At 51.0% G+C, this 19,842-nt stretch overlaps 2 protein-coding genes across 3 annotated transcripts in view; one reads left to right on the forward strand and one right to left on the reverse strand.

Annotated features, from left to right (window-relative positions):
• LOC141432508 (uncharacterized) overlaps positions 1–19,842 on the reverse strand; it is a 33,659-nt gene that overhangs the window by 9,770 nt on the left and 4,047 nt on the right. The gene's annotated exons all lie outside the window — the stretch shown is intronic.
• Positions 6,679–8,872, forward strand: LOC141432311 (synaptic vesicle 2-related protein-like). The gene is made up of 3 exons (XM_074093858.1): positions 6,679–7,023; positions 8,386–8,545; positions 8,856–8,872. The coding sequence occupies exons 1-3, from the start codon at positions 6,903–6,905 to the stop codon at positions 8,863–8,865; spliced, it is 291 nt and encodes a 96-aa protein (XP_073949959.1). The 5' UTR covers positions 6,679–6,902; the 3' UTR covers positions 8,866–8,872.

Raw genomic sequence — 19,842 nt, forward strand, 5'->3', positions numbered from 1 at the left:
AAATTATTAATTCACCTAAACAATACATGAAAAATAAATAAATAAATACCTACACATGTACATATATGGTACACACTGATACAAAATATAAAATAAACATAAACTATACACATAAACATAAAGAGAGTACCTGCATATACCTACCTACATATTCACACAAAACAGAGAACACATAACATCTATTTCAAAAGGAAATGTCCACCCTTTTAATAAGTGGTCCATTTTTAAACAATATCCTATCAAATGAACATGTAGCTAAAGTCGAACTTTCAAGTTGACAGACACGTCTATTGGCATTATTACTTTATGACATGCAAACGATTATCGACTTTAAGGTAGACCAAATGTTTAGGTACCTCTCTGTCTGCTTTACCATGGCTCTACCTCTCGGAGCACACACGCCACAGTGACTGCTGCAACACGCGCACTGCGCGCCACCTCTCTGCTTGCGCGAGTACCCGACGAAACTGAAACCGGCGCACAACTACCCGCGTTGAAGGGCTACGAATTAGCTCGAAACATGTATAAGAACAAGGGTCACCGACATAGCCAAGTGAATTAGCTCGTTGAAGTGGATGGGTAGGACACATAGCCCGGAGAACAGATGGCCGTTGGGGGCCGAAATTTTTTCGAATGAAGACCACGGATCGACAAGCGCAGCATAGGACGTCCACCAACGAGATGGACGGATGATCTGGTTAACGGTGTTATGGGTACTAAGCAACGGATAAATATAATTATATAGATATTTACATACTTAAATACATATTAAACACCCAAGACCCGAGATCAAACATTCGTATTTTTCATACAAATATCTGCCCCGACACGGGAATCCAACCCGGAACCTCAAGCTTCATAGTCAGGTTCTCTAACCACTAGGCCATCTGGTCGTCGAGGTCGAGGTGTACAGATATTTTTGACATCTTGGTAACTTACATGTCCTTACTGTAACTGTGTGTCCCGTTCATTACTTCTGTGTTCGAAATGCATCACAGAGACAAATAAACGTCACGCGCCATCCATATAACCCAGGGAAGGTTGAATTTATTATAAACAAGGTAAATAATGTACTCTTACGCAATCACCGGGAAGCAGCGGAGTACACTGCAACACTGCGACCCCTGACCTTTAGAGGTTTCCTGGAACGCTACCCGCGTCTTTCCCAATTAGAAGGCGAACTCAATTACATTACGTTCGAACTTAATACGTAATTATTGACTGGAACTGTTCAATGGAAAACCTATATTTACTTAACTAACTCTCACTAATATTATAAATGCGAAAGTTTGTTTGTTACCTCATCACGTCTAAACCACTGAACCAATAGATGAAATTCGGTACACAGATAGTTTGAGTTTGGAAGTTCCAGCGGGTTAGCGATATACTTCTACGCGGACGGAGTCGCGGGCAACAGCTAGTCGTGAAATAAAACCTGATAACTCACGCATTAAATCGAGTTCATCACCACCACTATACTACGCTGACGCGTTTCGATTTCACCAGAGTTCCATCATCAGATCAGAGATAATGCTCGGTCAAATAGAGAATATTCCATTTGTAAAAAATGTAACCACGATAGCGAGGTGGTTGAAACTCTGGAATAATGACCCATTTAATGAATAAGTTAAATTACTACATTCCATTAAATTACAGGCTAGTTACTTTGTTCATAATTACCCAAAATTTCAAAATCGGATAGCGCTTAGGGTTTTTGTATAAAGCCGAAAACCGGGCATGCGATTTACCTGATGTTAAGTAGTCACCGCAGTACAGTACTTGAGGCAGCTTAGGGCGTGGATGCTTTTATCACCGTTTGTATAAAAAACTCTATAGCTTTTTTTACTATTAGACAGACATGGCGAAACTGTAAGGATCCGTTTTTGCCATTTGGCTACGGAACCCTAAGAATTAAACTTAAATCGTCGGCAATTTGCAAGTTGTAAAACTTGCTGGTCGTGGCAATTAGAAATTAAAATGAACATAAGTAACGTGTATAAGCGCACTTATGTGTACAGCTGGAAACTAAAAAAACACAACTTAATTTTAATAATTGACTTATCCTAGCTATAAAAAACCAACATTATTTTCTTATCAAAATTTTACCACAATTTTTGCTAGGTACTTTTTTTACTTATCTAACAACAGTGAAACCAACGAAATCTAACTGATTAAAATAGCGCTTAAAGATTGTCCGGCAAAAAATGTTGATTTATTTCCTTTTTAATCACATAAATAAGACGCATGGACCTTAATGCTTGTTTGCGATACTTTTCTTTTTCTCTTTCCAAATCTGCAATTTTCTTACGCATTAATGCCATTTCTTTGCTTACTTTATCTTTGTACCTTTTAAATGCTAACGATGAGTCCATTCGTTTTTTGACCTTTTTTCCGGGGGAAATAGATGCATGCAATATTGGAGTTTCACACGATGAAGAATTTGGTCTTATATCATTGTTTAAAGTGTCCTCAGTATCTAAACATGTGCTTTCCTCAGGCTTCAAAATTGTATTAGAACCAACCGACCGAGTATAAGATATTGGTAGAGTTAAAGAGGCTAAGCAATCAGATGAATTCGATGTGTTATTTGTGAGATTTGTCTCAGATTTCAAGTTTAGTGCAGTAGTGTCTTCAATTATGTCTGTGCTAATGATTGATTTAATGGGACATTCTTCTGCGTCTTTTGAACTTAGTAAGTACATTGTATTTTTAAATGGGACTATATTCAGGGGATCTCTAGCACTGTCCTTAGGTTCATCAACATCTACTATTACTTCATCTTCAATTATATCAAGACGTTTTTCCTTTTTTCTCCTGTAGTAAGCTCTAAAATTCTCTCTGTTACGCTTTCGGGTTTTTTTTCTGTCTTTTTCAGTCATTTCACTTATAGGCAATAATTTTTTTTTGTTTTCTTTTAAGGTATCTTTTTCTATTGTTATCTTTCTGTTGTTGGTATAAGACAGGATCATTTCTAATACGTTCTTGTCTTTTTTGTTCTGCAAGCCTTTTCCGCTTCAAAATTTCATCTTTTGGTTTCTTTGGTTTGCCCATTCTGAAAAAATATAAGTAGGTACTATGATTAAATTTATCTCTAATGGACACACATACACACGCACTTACATAAAATGACTGGAACACAGACAACTACTGATTCTAACAGATTTTAATAATTCACGGTTATTTAGGTACGTCTAGTTATACCTACCTGTCTATTTGTTACGGAATATAGAGGAATTTCATAGGTGGCTAACAGATATCATTGAACGAAACATAGTTGTTATCCATAACCGTTTTTTACACTAGCAACACTGACAAAGGTCACTTTACTCATTTCTTTCAACAGTGCTTTCAACGCTGTTTTTGTAATTAAAAAAATACCAGTACATACTTAAAACAAATATACTTACACTTTAAAAAATAAAACGTATTCATATTTTCGAGTTGTCATACTGATTGCAAAAAAACAAGTAAGATTTTGAGTGGTAGGTAATCGAATGGATTTTCTTACGACTATTTAGATGACCTTCAAAAATGGCAAATTCTTATTCTTATTCTTTTGCCGAAGATTCAAATGAGAAAGAAAAAGAAACCACTTTTTGTTTCGAGTTCCGGACGACATTAGCAAACTAAAAAAAATATGTACCTACCGAAGTACCTACTGACATATACTTTTCCGAAATAATAAATTTGCCTAGGTAGTAGGTATATGAAACAGTAAGTGATGTGATGTAGTCCACAATAAACAGATGGCGCTGTCATCTAATACTGTTCACTCTATTCGGTATGTCCAATGTATGTACCTATTCTAACTGATTCTGTATGAAAAAGGTAACAGTCGTAAATCTCATACCATGGTAATTAGAATATAATACGCGGCAATTAGAGACGTGGTAATTAGAAAACATGTGGCAATTAGAGTAGTGGCAATTAGGGAGAAGGCCATCTTAAATGGCGATGGCCAAAAGAAAACAATACATACTATTATAATATTGCAACACAATAACTTTAAAAAAATAAGCTAATAGGTATTAGAGAACTTGATAAGCCGTCCAAAACAATATGACAATTAGATACTTACGTGCTCTGCGTAAATATTGCAACGAAAGACTTACAACTAAACTCGGCAAGCAACGACGCAAAACTGAGCGAAAAAGAGAGCGGCGAGCGTGCCATGCTGCTCTTGCTCTTATGTAGTGAGTGTGACTAACGAAGTGGCGAAAATATTAACGGCATAGGTAATTATTCCTTGACGTCGGCGTCGGACAGATCAATTATTAATGTTTTGTATTGAATTGAAAGACTGTTTTTAGTGGATACACGTTTAAAATTTTGTAAACAATAAATAATATTACCCTGCTCAAAAATAGATCTCGCTCCGCCAAAAACGTTATACGTGTAAACACGCCTTTAAAGTTAGAAGACGTATAAATCAGTTAAAATTACAAAAAATATTTGAAATTCTATTACTTATTGCCAACAAAGTAAATGACATAGTTGCTACTTATACAACTTGCTTTAATTATATAATTATTCTCAGTAAGTTAAGTATTTCTAAGTTTTTAACCGACTAAATAAAACTGAGGAGGTTCATAAGCCACGTTTTTACAGAGTACTTACGTAGTCCGATTTTGATAATTATGTTTTTATTGGAAAGCGATTTTATTTTTTTGTCATCACACTTGCTCGCGTATTTAAACAGTGTCGAAACATGCAGGCTACCTTGGTTGCAACCCCCCAAATAAAACCCTCGACCTTAATGTGCTTGTCATGAAACCCGTGGTCGGTAAATATGAGTCATTGCGCGTACAAATTTTATTGTCATGAAGCCCAAGGTTGGTAAACGAGTCGATGCCCCAAAGAGAATTGTAATGTATAGGAATCGATGCCCGTAGATACTGCTGCGCGCGCTGCTGCTGCACGTGCATGGCGCTGCTGCAGGTCCACACACACGCACGTCAGGCGCATGCTGCTGCGGGGGGGGGGGCAGCGCTGCCAAGAGCGCAGCTTAGGTTTCATAGTAGCCCTGCAGATTAGTGATTAGACGAAGTTGACACTTAGAGCTATTTCAGATTATCCGATCCAATTTTGGTATCTGACGCCGATACGATATCGGGGCAAGTAAGGTGTATAAAATATGATCCAACATCGGATCGGATAATCTAAAAGACAGGTACATATAATTCATACATTTCACTTGCCCTGACGCCGATACCGATATCAGACCGGATAATCTGAAAACGCTCTTATAACCTCTGTAGCGTGCAACTGAGAGCGTTTTCAGACTGTCTTTATTTCAGAGCACTTTCAGATTATCCGACGACGATGACACCATGTACTGTTTTCACATATTCCGACAAAATCGTTCCGATTCGGCCATTTGCTGGATAGCTTAGCACATCCACAGAGACAATTTAAATACACGTATAGCACACATACAAACATATCGTCCAACAACCCACGGGCGTCTGATGGTGCCGCCAACTAGAGTGGGTAGATCCGGATCTGAAGATTCAAAAGAGTCAGATCCTCAAGCGGATCCGAATCCCTTAATGACTCCTTTCAAATCTTATTGACTCCGGAGTTACTAACTCCGACTGGATCGAGCGGCTCGCCTCGCTCGTGATCGCCGTCACGCTCACTCACACTGACTCGCTCCGTCCGCCTGCTTTCGCTCTCGCTCGGCTCGGATCGGATCGGCAGGGCTACTACGAAACTCGAAGTTCGTAATGTTCGTATCGTACCGTCCCTCTCGCTCTCGTATTAAATAGTATAGGTGTCAGAGGGACCGCACGACACGAACTTCGATTTTGGAGTTTCATAGTAGCCCTGCGGATCGGATCTTGAACTTGGATCTTATTATTTGGTTGGTCGGTTCGGTTCGGTTCGTAGTAGCCCTGCGGATCGGATCTTGGACTTGGATCTTATTATCTATGTTTGGTTGGTCGGTTCGGTTCGGTACTCGGACTTGGACTAACGAACAAATCTTTCTCTCTCTCACGAATCTGTACTTCAGTTCAGTCAGCGGGTGGGGCACCGCAGTACCGTACCGACACCGACCGACCGAACCGAGCCGGAGCGGGTCGGCCATAGATAAATTAATAATCGCTCGAAAGAACCGGAGTCAATAAAGGAGTCGGATTCAATAAGCGGATTCGGTACCGACACCGGAGCTGGATCTAGTGAGTCAGATCACTTCGCGGAGTTGAGATTACCCATGTCTACGCCAACATATCGGTGTCGGCTCCGATATCCGATATCGGGCCGGACGGACAATATGAAAAACAGCAGGTCTACCTACGAAACTCGAAACTCGAAGTTTGTATCGTACCGTCCCTCTCGCTCTCGTATTAAATAGTATAAATGTCAGAGGGATCGCACGACACGAACTTCGAGTTTCGAGTTTCGTAGTAGCCCTGCTGGTACATATTTCATACATTTTACTTGGTTAGTTCTAGTATGCTGTATTGAATGTGGTTTCTTTTGAAAATTAGTAATTGATCCCGACTGTTGAACTTCAAGTCACTTTACTCCTAGACCGAGTCCTCGTCGAGTTTTTTGTAATAAGTATAGTATGCAATTCGGACTACAAACTAATAACTGCCACTTTGACGCTGACAGCTGTCGTCGTCAAACTGAATTTTGGCATTGGCACCTACTTTACTAATAAAGTTGAAGGAGAGAAACTGCAAAGTTTGTTTTGTTCGCTTTAATATTTTATATATTTATTACGATGTGACTCACACACTACATTTCAGTTACGGTATTTAAAGTTAATTTTCAGTGGAATAAAAAGTACATTCAGCGCGATATAACCGACGATCACACCCGCTCCTCTCTCCCGTTATTCCGAAGCGTCCACGTAGAATTTAACTGTTATTGTTTGTGCTCATTGAACGTTGAAGATGCGGCGTTCTAAGGGGTATCAGGACTTGGATGATAATGGCGTGGGGCCAAGACCTGGTCCACAGGCTATGCCACCTCCTCAGGAAATCGAGATGGCTTCAGTCACCGTCGTTCCGGACGGTAAGTTTAAATGGAATGCCGTTGTTATTAAGTACCAAATGACGTTGGTTGATGGAATGTGTGTTAAGATCGTAAATGCCAGCTTATGATAACATTGGAAATTACAACTTCTGCTTTGGCTCTTTATGTAAAGTTAATTTCTCTTTGAGGAATTTCTAGGTAGAGTTGCCGAATAGTTGCGAAGTTATTCAATATACAAATCATTCATATATTCAATTAACAGTACTGTTCTTCTAAAATTGGGAGTGAACCACTCTTGCCAAAGCTTCTAAATCTATTACATTTAAAAGTCTTTATTGTTTTTATTTTTTAGGGAACCTATAAAATGACCAATGTAATTTGCTATGTTAGGGATTTCAAGAGTAAATAATCAAAGCTGGGTCTGGTTGAAAAAAAATGTTTTTTTTCAACCATAACCTGCACCTAAGTACTGTACTAGGGCTTTATTCCCACTAGGCTTAAAATCCTATGAACATGACTTATTTTACATTTACATGGAACTCACTAATCAATCTTAAAATTTTGAATTTATAGAATAAAATTTGACATGGACCTTAAAAGTTATTTAAATTAAATTTATTTAAACAAACAATGGTAAAGGTACAATTGAAGTATACTAAACTATCTTAAAATAACTTAACTATATATACAATTCCCCCAAGGCTTGTCCCTGCGGCTGGCTGCATTTCCGTGCTGGATTGTGATCCCAATACTTTGGGCGAGACATGCACCAGCCCTATGGTCATTGGTAATATCGAATAATTTATTTTAGTTTGTAAAATACTTAAGTTAAAAATATTTTTTTAAATCTCGAAATTAAATTATCAACTTTGTTTGAAGAATCTGAAATAAAGTATCTTAAGCCTGTTTCTGCATCATGGTCTAACTTTGTACAAAAATTCATCTAAATCATACCATAAGGACACCCATTAGGATCATAATGTGATAAGCCATGTCCCCGCTGAGCGTGCTGCTCCATGAAGCAGTGACTTTTGGGCAATTTTGAGCCCTAAGTCAAGCAAAATCAAGCCTCATATCAGCTATCTTGCAAGAACTATGCAATTTTTCAGGATGAAAATTATTCTATGTCCTTCCCTTCCCCGGGACTCAAACTATCTGTATACCAAGTTTCCTCAAAATCGGTTCAGCAGTTTAGACATGATGAGGTAACAAACAAACAAACAGACTTACAAACTTTCGCATTTATTATAGTAAGTGAGTTAGTAGGCTAGCTCTTAAATAAACAAATAAATAAAAGAGACTTATTCAATACTTTGTTTACAAGTTATGAATCATAAGTAATGCATTATAAAGAAAACAATGAAATAATATTCTTGTTCAATTTTAGAATTTTCTTTGCAGATACATTCACGGTAACTCAAGCTGTGAATGCGCTGGGCTTCGGCTGGTTCCAGGTGAAGCTGTCGCTGTGCACTGGCCTCTGCTGGATGGCTGACTCCATGGAAATGACCATATTGAGCATCCTGTCACCGGCCTTGCACTGTGAATGGAATATCAGCAAGTAAAGACAGCTTTGGTGACGATTGAATGTACATAATAATAAATAAAATAAATAAAAGATAAACAAATAAAATCTGATGACCTAACTGATGACTTAATAGAAATACATATTTGCTACCCAGGAATCTACTCTTTTTACATTCTATATGCCTGAGATATTCCAATGAATATATTCATTAGTTTTTCAAGATTTAATTGATTTGATAACACACTAAGAAAAACCACAGATAAAAACAAGTCTTGTTTTTCTCTGTGGTTTTTCTTATAAGGATTCCTTCATGTAACTAATCCACTTTCTTTCTCTCCCTCAGCACTTATTAACTCGCTGTTGGACATAATTCCTCTTCAAGCTTCTAAACTGGTTCTGGTTTGTGTTCTATAACTAACTAATATTATATTAATTATATTAACATTGTTAGTAAGTTTCTGCAAAAATTCCATTATTTGCATTGTCTTTCAAACCAAACATTATTATTTGTACCAAATTACATGTTCTTACAAAAAAACTGGCCAAGACCGTGTCGGACACGCCCGAAATAGGGTTCCGTAGCCGTTATGAAAAAAATAAGTAATATTATTCTAAGGATTTCGTATTTTGTACCAGTTTAGGTATATTTTATACCTTATTTGCTATTTACTCTTAAACTACTAATAATTCTCAAGAAAACTTAACCGTTACAGTTTTCCTTGTAAGTTTGATATACTTACTACCATCCTGAATTATTTCAAATTTTTCCACCCACCGGTTTAGATTTTAGAGGGGGGGGACGCTCGATTTTATTGTAAATTTCCACTTTAAAATTGAATATTTTGCAAACAAAGCTCTGAATCGAAAAATTGTTTTAGCATGATTTTAAAAGACCTATCCAACGATACCCCACACTACAAGGTTGGATGAGAAAAAAAAAACACCACCACTTTACGTCTATAGGAGGTAGGTACTAAAAAAAAATTGTTTTTTGTTTTTTTTTATTGTACCATTTTGTCGGCATAGTTTACATATATATTTCAGATTTCTAGCATTGATAGTCCATGAGCATAGCCGCGGACGGACAGACAGACAGACAGACATCGCGAAACTATAAGGGTTCCGTTTTGCACACAAGTCAATCCCTCATGATATTTGATTTTTGTTATGAGAATTCCGCTCCTTGGTAATTACTGCATTGTAACACATTGTAAATGTCGGGTTAATTTTCTCTTATTAATATAAGACTGAAATGACTCTGAAGCTGTCGTCGACAGACAGCTCGGGTTCACAGCGGGAGGTGCTTCGCAGTCCTCTGCGGTCGTTACGACGGGAGTAGGGCAACGAAAACACCTTCGATAGTGGACTGTATTTATTGTACTGGTTCGTTCGTCGATTCGCGGTGGTAATCGGAGTCCGGTTCGAAATCGCGTGGTCGGTCGGTAAGGCAGCAGTCGGAGGTCCGTTGGAATAGCGGGGTCGGTTCGCTTCGCTGGTCGCTGGTCGCTGGTCGCTTGCTCGCTGTAGGCTTCGTAGAGAGGAGCGCTTCGGGTCGCTGTCCGCGTCGAACTGCCTTATCGCTGCGGGCGGGCCTGTATTTATACCCCCGCGGCCGGGGTATAAGCCCGCCCGTGATTGGCTATAATTCCCCGATAATCCAGGCGCTGTGATTGGTGGACCCAAATCACAAAACGCACTGAATTACCGGGGAATTTTCGCTATCGCTACTTGGGTTTTCGCTTTTATTTAATTATTACTAATCGATTTCGCTACAATTTGATTCTTAAACTAATTATTCTACTTATTCTATATTTAACAGCTATTTATTTTATTCTTAAACTATATTATTCTAGTTTCGCGGCTGTCCGCAACAATTCTCCCCCCGCCGAATCCGCAGGGGAGGCTTCGTCCTTTGTCGGGAGGACAGCCAGTCGCGTCGTAGGGCGCCGGAACACTCCTCCCTTGGTGCGGACGTCCGCGCTCCGGATGCCGCCGTCAGGTCCAGGGAAGACTGCTTCCACGACGCCTCGGGGCCACACATTGCGTGGTAGGTTGGAGTCGACGACGATGACGACGTCGCCGACTTGCAGCGGTCGCTCGCCCCGCTCGGAGATTGACGGGGGCGAGAGTTGGCAGGTATTCCCGGACCCAGCGGGCCAGAAATGATTGGCTAGCGCTTGGCTAGCACGCCAGGCTCTTCGGTCAGCTTCGTCGCACGTGCCGGTGGGAGGGGTGCCTGCCGGGCCGCCGAGCAAGAAGTGGCTCGGCGTGAGCGCCTCCTCGTCGCAGGGGTCGACCGACACGTGCGTCAGCGGTCGCGCGTTGACGGTCTGTTCAGCCTCCGCCAACAGTGTCACGAGCACCTCTTCCTTTGGTGCCCGTGAGAAGAGTGTGGCGGTCAGTGCGGTCTTGACTGACCGCACCAACCTCTCCCAGGCGCCCCCCTGGTTAGGGCTCCAGGAGGGATGAACCGCCATTCCATGTCGCAGTCCGATGTCGCGGAGCTCGGGCAGCCACTCTCGTAGGCGGCGCGAAGCTCCGTGTCGGCCCGCGGGAAGCATGTACCGTTGTCACTATACATGACGCGGGCCAACCTCGTCGAGCCGCCATACGCCCGCAGCGCCATGATGGCGGAGTCCGTAGAGAGGCTCGCGACGATCTCCAGGTGGACGGCGCGCGTCGTCAGGCAGGTAAAGAGCGCTACCCAACGCTTTTCGTGGCGCCGCCCAATCGTGACCGTCAGCGGGCCGAAGTAGTCGACCCCGCAGTTAGTGAAGGGCCTGTAGGGGTCGATGCGGGCCCGCGGTAGATCGCCCATCGCTGGTGGGCGCGGAGTCGAGCGCCGCACAGCACATGTGCGGCAAGCGCGCGCTACCTTCTTCACCGTGGGGCGAAGGTGCAGCACCCACAGTCGCTGCCGCAGGTCGTTGACCACCCGTTCGTTCGATGAGTGGTGGGCGTCGCGGTGCGCCTTCTCGATTAGAAGGCTCACGAACGGGTGGCGGCCGTTTAGGATGACCGCCTCTTCGTCGCGTCCGGCACCGGCGCGGCGTTGATGCGGCCACGCAGCCGGAGTAGGCCGTCCTCGAGGACGGGGTCGAGGTGGAAGAGGCTGCTCTTCTTTGGCAGCCTCCCCCCGTATCGCAGTATGTCGATTTCTTCTGCGAAGCTATCCATCTGGCACTTCGGAACCAGAGGTGCTCCGCTCGTTCGATATGTCGCACTTCTAACTGACTATCTTTGTCGCGGCACTTGTCGACAAAAAATATCACTCGCGCTGTCGCTTTAATTAGTCTTTCGAATTTTGAAAATCGTTCAATGTTCGGCAACGCACTGGTCAGATTAACACTTTTGTTTTCACATTTTCACTTGCACTCGCGTCCGCATTAATATTATAAATTTCGCTTACTGTTTCCTGCGGCCATTGGTCTTCCGGTAGCCGCAGGAAGTCGGGTCCGGTGAACCACCGGTCGGTGGTGGATATTTGGCGGGCACTGTCCGCCCGCGTCGCGTCGTCCGCCGGTTTGCTGCTGTCGGCACCCACCGCCATTGCTCGGGGCGGGTTATCTCGGCGATCTCACCAAGTCGATGCGCCACAAAGGGTGTATAGCGCTTTGCGTCGTTGCGAATCCACGCCAGGACAGTGCGTGAATCCGTCCAGAATACGACGCGCTCGATCGTAAGTCGTTGTTCCGCTATGATTGTGGCCGCCAGCCGAGCCCCGATCAGAGCCGCTTGTAGCTCCATACGAGGAATGCTCTGCTGCCTCAGCGGGGCCACCTTCGCCTTTCCCGCCACCAGAGCCACCGTCACGGTTCCGGAGGCGTCTGTCGTCCGGAGGTAGATGGCCGTGGCGTAGGCGCTCTCGCTCGCGTCGGTGAAGGCGTGCAGCTCGTGGCGGCCCACCGCGTAGCACCGCTCCAGCTGCAGTGCCGCTACGGCGGCTAGACCGCGAGCCCACTCGATGAAAATACCGCCGTCCTCCAGGTCCAGCGGCTCGTCCCACGGCGCCTGTTTGCGCCACGACTGCTGAAGGGTCACCTTGGCGGTGATTGTGTAGGGCGATAGGAGCCCGAGCGGGTCATAAACTGACATCACCGCGCTCAAGGCCTCTCTCTTCGTTGGTGTGCGCGTTCCTTCGCGCACCTCTTTCGGCACCCGGTTCATTGCGGTGTTGAACCCGAGTGTGTCGCTTCTTGGGTCCCAGATGAGCCCCAGTATTTTCGGCCCCTCACTCAGGCCTAGTGTTGCGGGCGCTGTTGCCCGCAGTTCAGGTTCGATTCTTCGCTCGAGTTTCGGGGAATTGGTGTTCCACCCGCGCAGCTCAAAGCCGGCTCGTAAGTGGACTTCGTTGACGGCCGTTGCTACGTCCACGGCCTCTTCTTCGGTCGCGTAGCTGTCCACTAGGTCGTCCATGTAGTGGCTCGACGTTATCGCGTATAGTGCCTGCGGGAATTCCGGCGCATGGCGCTCGGCGTTGTGGTTGCGCACGCTGTGCGCCAGGAAAGGGGAGCTTGCTGCTCCGAAGATCATCGAAGTCATTTTCATTAGCTTGGGTTGATTCTCGCCCGGCTCCCTCCATAGGAACAGCTGCGCCGGGCGATCTTCCGGTCTAATCTTCACTCGGAGAAACATTTCTTTTATGTCTGCCGTTACTGCGTAGCGGCCCTCCCGGAACCGTAGTAGTATGCCCGGAAGGGACTTTAGCAGGTCGGGCCCCTCCAGCAGGAAATCGTTAAGGCAGCGGCCCTGGCTGCGGCTCGCTGCGTCGAAAACCAGGCGGAGCTTCCCTGGTTTATTGGGGTTCCGCACGGCAAAGTGGGGCAGCACCCAAGCGCGCGGGTGGCGCGCATCTGCCTCGGTGGCGGGCTCCGCATAGCCCTTCGCTATTAGGTTGGTGACCTGTGCCGCGTACTCTTGCGCGAAGTTTGCGTCGCGACGCATCTTGCGCTCGATGCCCTTGAAGCGCTGTAGTGCCGTCGCGTAGCTCGCTGGCGTTTGCACCTCGTCCGTTATCCACGGCAGACCGACTTCATAGTGATCGCCGTGGAATTTCACTGTTGCTTCGAAGAGTCGTTTCGCCCGTTCCTCGGCTGGTCGTGGTTTCGTGGCCAGCGACACGCCCAGCGCGTCGATGGCGAAATGTCGCTGAACTAGCTTGTCGGTGGCGTCGTCGCGTACGTTATAAACGTAGAGCACATCCTCGGTCGGGCCGCCCGCTCGAATGGCCCGGGGCACTGAGCCGTAAATGACCCAGCCCAGTGCCGTCCGAACCGCTGCTGGTTGCCGTCGCTTGCCCGTCCGTGTCTCGTGGACGAGCATCAGGTGCCAATTGTCCGCGCCAATGAGGAGACGCGGAATGGCTTCGTCGTAGCAGGCATCGTTCAGCCCACTAAGGTGGCGGTACCGGGTAACCTCCTGACCCAGTCGCTGTGTGTGGATCCGGAGGTTGTCGACGGTGCGGGCGGCGATCTTGTAGGCCTCACCGTGGCCTGCACCGTGATGTTGACACGTCGACTGTTCGGCAGCTCGGTGTTGCTGGCGATGCCTCTCATTTGCATAGGCACCGCCGGTCCCGAGGCTCCGATCGTGCGCGCCAGGTCTTCGTCGATGAGCGTCACCGTTGACCCGTCATCCAGCAGTGCGAAGGTGTCGACGGTGCCGCTGGGTCCGCTGACGCGGACTCGGCACATCTTCAGCAGGACCGGTGACTTGCCGTCTTCGTTGCTGACCGTAGTCACCGTCTGCTTTTCGGGGATTGGCGCCGGCCCAACAGTGGGCTCGGACGCCAATGTCGTTGGGGACTGCGGTGCCTGCCCACGGGGCGGCGTCCGCTCGCGTCTCGCTTCGGGGTGGCGCGGCACTTTTGCCGCGCTCGCGTGCAGCAATGGATGGTGCACATGCCGGCACCCGTTGACTTCACAGGTGCGGGCTCGGCAGGTTTCGCGGCGGTGCTGCTGGTCCATGCAGCGGAAGCACACGCGGTTGTCGCGTGCCCACTGCCAGCGATCGTTGACCTCCATGTTGGTGATGCGCTTGCATCTCGTGGTGGGATGACCGCCTCCACAGCAGAGGCAGCGGCGCGCGTCATCGCCCTCGGTGGCGTAGACGGGCGCTCGCGGCGCGGCCCGAGGGGTGGGGCCGCGCATCGGCGTCGGACGGGGTGCTGGCCTCGCAGCATCCCTTCGGAACGTCAGCGTAGTGGCGGCGGCGGCTGCCGTCGCTTCCACCGTTGTATAGGAGAAACGCAGGGCGCGGTCGGCCTCGCGCATGAGGAACCGCGACAACAGAATGATTTGTGGCTCCATGGTCATCTGCTCCGATGCGAAGTCCCCGAAGCGTGACCGTAGATGTGGGCTGAGCTTCTCCATCACGTCGCGTACCAGCAAGGGGCTGGCGAGGTAGCCGTGCTGGTCGATTGATGACAGCACGCTGACGATGTTTTGCAATTTGACTGCAAACGCGTTGATTTCGGTGGCAGTTGACCCCAGGCGCGGCAGCTTCTTGAGGTCGTCGAGTGCTTTGGTGGCCAGAATTTCGGGGCGGCCAAAGCATTGTCGCAGCGTCGTCATTACTGCTTCGGGGTTGGCCGAGGTGTGGAGCAGCGCCTCCACCGCTTCGCGCGCAGTTCCGCGCAAACAGGAGCGCAGCCGCGCCATATTTTCATGCGGCGTGAAATTATACGCGCGCGTCGATTCGGCGTAGGCAGCCTGGAACGGCAGCCACTCGCCCGCCGCACCGGAGAAAGCAGGCAACTCGTAGACCTGCCTCGGCGGCGGCGCACTCGTGCCATTTTTTCGAGGGCCTCGGCGAGCTTCTCGATCCCGCGTTGTCCGCTTGCACTTCGTTCGCGAGCAGGTGTAGCTGGCGGCGAATTGCGTCGCTTCGGTTCGAACGGGGGCGGCGGTGAGCGCCGCCGCGGCTCGTGCTTCGGTGGTGGCGGCGTCGGTTGATCCGCCGCGGTGCGCCGTAGCCAGTCATCCACCTTCGCGTGTGGTCCGGTGATGCTCCCGGCTTGTGACTCCGCTTCGATGCTAGCCAGCTTCTGGCGTAGCTTGGCCTTCACTCGCTCCTTTTGCAGCTCCAGTTCTTGCTGCTTGATGCGCAGGAGCTCCTCTTCGGCTTCCTCTTCAGCAAGCCGGATACGGATCGCCGTTGCATTTGATGCATGTGAAGGCACCGGCGACCTCGCACCGGCTTGCATCGCCGCCGGTTGTTCATAAAAGGCGACGGCTCGTTGTGGTCGCTCCTGGTTGGCAGCCCAGTCCATTGTTGGCTGCTCTCCTCCCCCCATTTGGGTGTGGGGGGAGTACTCGATGGCTTCAAGTTGCGGGTTGTGTTGCACGCGCGCTGCCCCCCATGGCCTCGCTGTTGCACCGTATCGGCGGTGTGGCTGGGCTGCGCGCCCAGCTCCCCCCTCGGCCGCCGAGGTGCGCCTCACCGGGGCCGGCCGCACGCCCAGCTCCCCCCACGGCCGCCGAGTTGCGCCTCATCGGGGATGCGGCCGGGCTGCGCGCCCAGCTCCCCCCCTAGGCGGTAGTAGTCCTCTTCGGTCGATCGGATCGGCTGCATGCTCATGGCTCCCTCCCCGGCTCGGGTGAGCGGGGAAAGTAAACGGCGTCGCGACGTGTAGCGGCGATGGCGAGGTCACGCGGCGGCTCGCGTGTCGTCATCCGCGTCTCGGCGCGAGGAAGTACCGTGGGCGAGGCGGCGTCGCGGCGGACGATGCGTTCCAACTGCTGTTGCCAGATGTCGTCAGCGGTGGTCGTGGCAGTAGCAGCGGCGGTCGTCGTCGGAGCTCGTTCGGCGGCGGTTTGTTCTTCGGGCGGCGGGTGTGGCGGCGCTCTTCGCGGTCGCCCTGAGATCGGTTACCACCATCTTCAGTCGATGTCTTCAGATCCGGTTCGAAGGACCAAACACTGTCGTCGACAGACAGCTCGGGTTCACAGCGGGAGGTGCTTCGCAGTCCTCTGCGGTCGTTACGACGGGAGTAGGGCAACGAAAACACCTTCGATAGTGGACTGTATTTATTGTACTGGTTCGTTCGTCGATTCGCGGTGGTAATCGGAGTCCGGTTCGAAATCGCGGTGGTCGGTCGGTAAGGCAGCAGTCGGAGGTCCGTTGGAATAGCCGGGGTCGGTTCGCTTCGCTGGTCGCTGGTCGCTGGTCGCTGGTCGCTTGCTCGCTGGAGGCTTCGTAGAGAGGAGCGCTTCGGGTCGCTGTCCGCGTCGAACTGCCTTATCAATCGCGGTGTCATCTCGGCCCCCTGCGCAGCAGGGGGGCGGGGATGCTGTATCGGGGTTGTTGCCCCTTTCAGCGGCTTCGTACGCCGGCCACAAATATGGCCGGGTCGCTGGGGTGTGTAGACCTTGCGGCCTCACTGTGGCGTCACTTCCGGTGTGTGTGGCCTCCCAGGGGGATTATCCTCAGCGGGCTGGTCGCTCTGTTCATACAGAATGGCCAGCCGTCTCAGGATAATCGGGACGGGGTCCTGTCCCTCCTGGTAGGCCTGGAGCAGCTCCTGGAGGACCTGGGTCAGCTCCTTGATGACCCGCGCTCCGCCGTCGTCGACTTCCGCTGCCGGTTTCACCCTCCCCTTTGCAGGGGCGGCTACCTCCGGTTTCGGGCCGATTGTCGGCGCGGCGCGGGGTTGTGCCGTTGAGATCGGCTCCTTCTTACGCAGCTCTGGGGCGGAGGCTTTCTTCTTCCTCCCGCCGCGTTTTCTACGCCTTTTTGTAGGCGGGGCTCTCCCGTCATTGGCCGCCGCCATGAGGGAGTTGGGGGCGTTGCCCGTTTCTACGGCGCTTTGGGTAGCGCCAATGGGTGTCGTGCCGTGGTGGTTGTCCGTGCGCGCGCGCGTTCTTGGCGCGACTCCCGCCGTCCTGTGCCTCGCCTCCCTCTGGTACTCCGGGCACGTGACGCTATTTGCGGTGTGGGGTCCTCCGCAATTAGCGCAAGTCGGCGGGTCTGCACGCGGTCGCGGGCAATCGCGCGCGGCGTGGCTTCCTGCGCAGCGGACGCAGCGCTGCGGGTGGTGACAGTTCACCGAGCTGTGCCTAAAGGCCTGGCATCGGTGACACTGGGCTGGTCCGGGTCGTCCGCGCCATGCTTCCACGGTGACGCCGCGCATGCCCAGTAGCGCGGTCACGTGGTAGATAGCGGGGATGGTCTCGGCGGTCCGGTGTAGTTGGGCGTGGTAAAGGGGGGCGGGGCGTCCCGCACGAGGCCGCACCTCCTTCACTAGTATGGGGAGGAACCCCTTCTCCCGCAGGTCCTCCGTGATGAACTCCGGTGCGGTGTTCGCCGGCAGTCCTCTGATGGCCACTTTGAGCGGCAGGTCCTCTTGCTGCGTCCACTTGTTCCAAGAAATTCCTGGAACAAGTCTGAGGTGGTCTTCCACGGTACGGGACTCCGTATCAGACCGCGGCGTGAAGAGGATGCCTTCCCTCAGTGGCTTCGCATTCACCGGGTGGCCAAGCTTCTCCTCCAGCTGGCGAAAATGCTTGGGCCACTCCGGTAAAAACTTCACCACTAAGGGGCGGCACCTCTTCCCCCTCGCGGCGGCGGGGGGGGCCGGTGACGGTGGCGGTGGTGGCGGCAGCTGTGCTGGCGGCGGTGACGGTGACGGCGGCTGTGGGCCTCCGTCCTCCTCCTCGTCTGCCCCGATGTCCTCACATGTGACAATGTGTGGTGCTGCGTCCATCGGGGACAGGTCCAGGCGCGGGATGGTCGGGCGCGGACACGACTGAGGCGACGCTGATAGTCGCCGCTTGTTCGTCGCGACGAATGGCGGCGGCAGGTTTGCAGGCGGCGGAAAGCGCGACGGCGACGGGATGCGGATGGTCTGCATCGTCGGCTGCGTCGGCGCTTGTGCCGGTACGGATGTCGCGTGCGTCGCGGGCGCGGTCGCTGCACTAAGTGCGAGCGTCGCGCGGGCGGGCGGTGTCCTGTGCGGCGGAGGCGGCGCACCAGTTCTGGCGGCGGCGAGCGCGGGCCTGACGGTGGCGCGCTACGGCCCGGCGGCGGCTGGCGGGTCTTGGGTGGCGCGGCGGCGCGCGTGGGCGCGGGTCGCGCCTTGGTCGCGCGCGGGTCGCGGGGCGCATCCGAGGTGCGCGGTGCGGCGGCGCGCGGTCAGCGCGCGGGGCGCGGGGCGCACCCGGGGTGCGCGGCGCGGGCGGCGCGCGGTCAACGCGCGGGTCGCGGGGCGCGGGTGTCGCGTCGGTTATCTTGCGGCGCGGCGAGGACGCCGGGCCGGGCGTGGCTGTCGATCGTGTCGGCGGTGGCGAGCGCGGGGCAGAGCGCGGCACAGCGGGCGCAGGCACAGGCGGCTTGCGCGCGGCCAGCGCTTGCTTCGCGGGTGCGCCGGTGTTCGGCGTGGCGAGCGTGCGCGGCGTGGTGTCGCGAGTTGCGGGCGGTCCTCCTGGTTGGCCGGCGTCCGCGGGGTCGCGGAGGCGGCCGGTGACTGGCGGTGACGGTAATCTTGTGCCTCCGATGGGCCGGGTTGCAGAGCGGCCAACGTCAGTCCGCCCGGTATGGGCGGGAAGAACGGGGTCGTCCAATGTGCCGCTGCGGCCTGAAGGGGCGGCGGCGGTGGTGCAGTTGCATCGGCGAGCCCTCGCGCTGCGCGTAGCATGCCGAAGGCCCGCCGAACGGCTGCGATGTCTCCGTCCTGTACGTCGACGTAGCTGCGGGGCACCCGTCGCGGCGTGGCCACTCGTCTGGTGGCTCGGCGAACGGCGTGATCCGCGACGTCGACGGACGGATCTGGTGGCGCCATAGTGGCGCGGCGGGTAGCCCTGAGAAGGGCTGTTTAAAGTCTACCCACCACCTTCGCTTTAAGAAAAGCAAAGGCGGGGGGCGGGGCGTCAATGCGCTGCTAGCGCAGCGACGGCGTCAGCTGGGCGTCGTGGCGCGCGACCATTTAGCGCGCGCCGCCCTCCTCCACGTTCTCCGCCCTCCCCCGGTGAGACCCGCTGGTGGGAAGCCGGGTTTGGACAGAGTCCGCAGGCTAAGGCGACGCGGCGGATGCGACGGAGATGGTCCGAGCGGGGCGTGGGTAGGCGGGAATCTCGCGATTACGCACTACCCACGTGAGCCACGATGAACTGTCCACTGCCTTATCGCTGCGGGCGGGCCTGTATTTATACCCCCGCGGCCGGGGTATAAGCCCGCCCGTGATTGGCTATAATTCCCCGATAATCCAGGCGCTGTGATTGGTGGACCCAAATCACAAACGCACTGAATTACCGGGGAATTTTCGCTATCGCTACTTGGGTTTTTCGCTTTTATTTAATTATTACTAATCGATTTCGCTACAATTTGATTCTTAA

The sequence above is a fragment of the Choristoneura fumiferana genome, chromosome 11 (genome assembly GCF_025370935.1).
Source record: "Choristoneura fumiferana chromosome 11, NRCan_CFum_1, whole genome shotgun sequence".
Lineage (NCBI taxonomy): Eukaryota > Metazoa > Arthropoda > Insecta > Lepidoptera > Tortricidae > Choristoneura > Choristoneura fumiferana.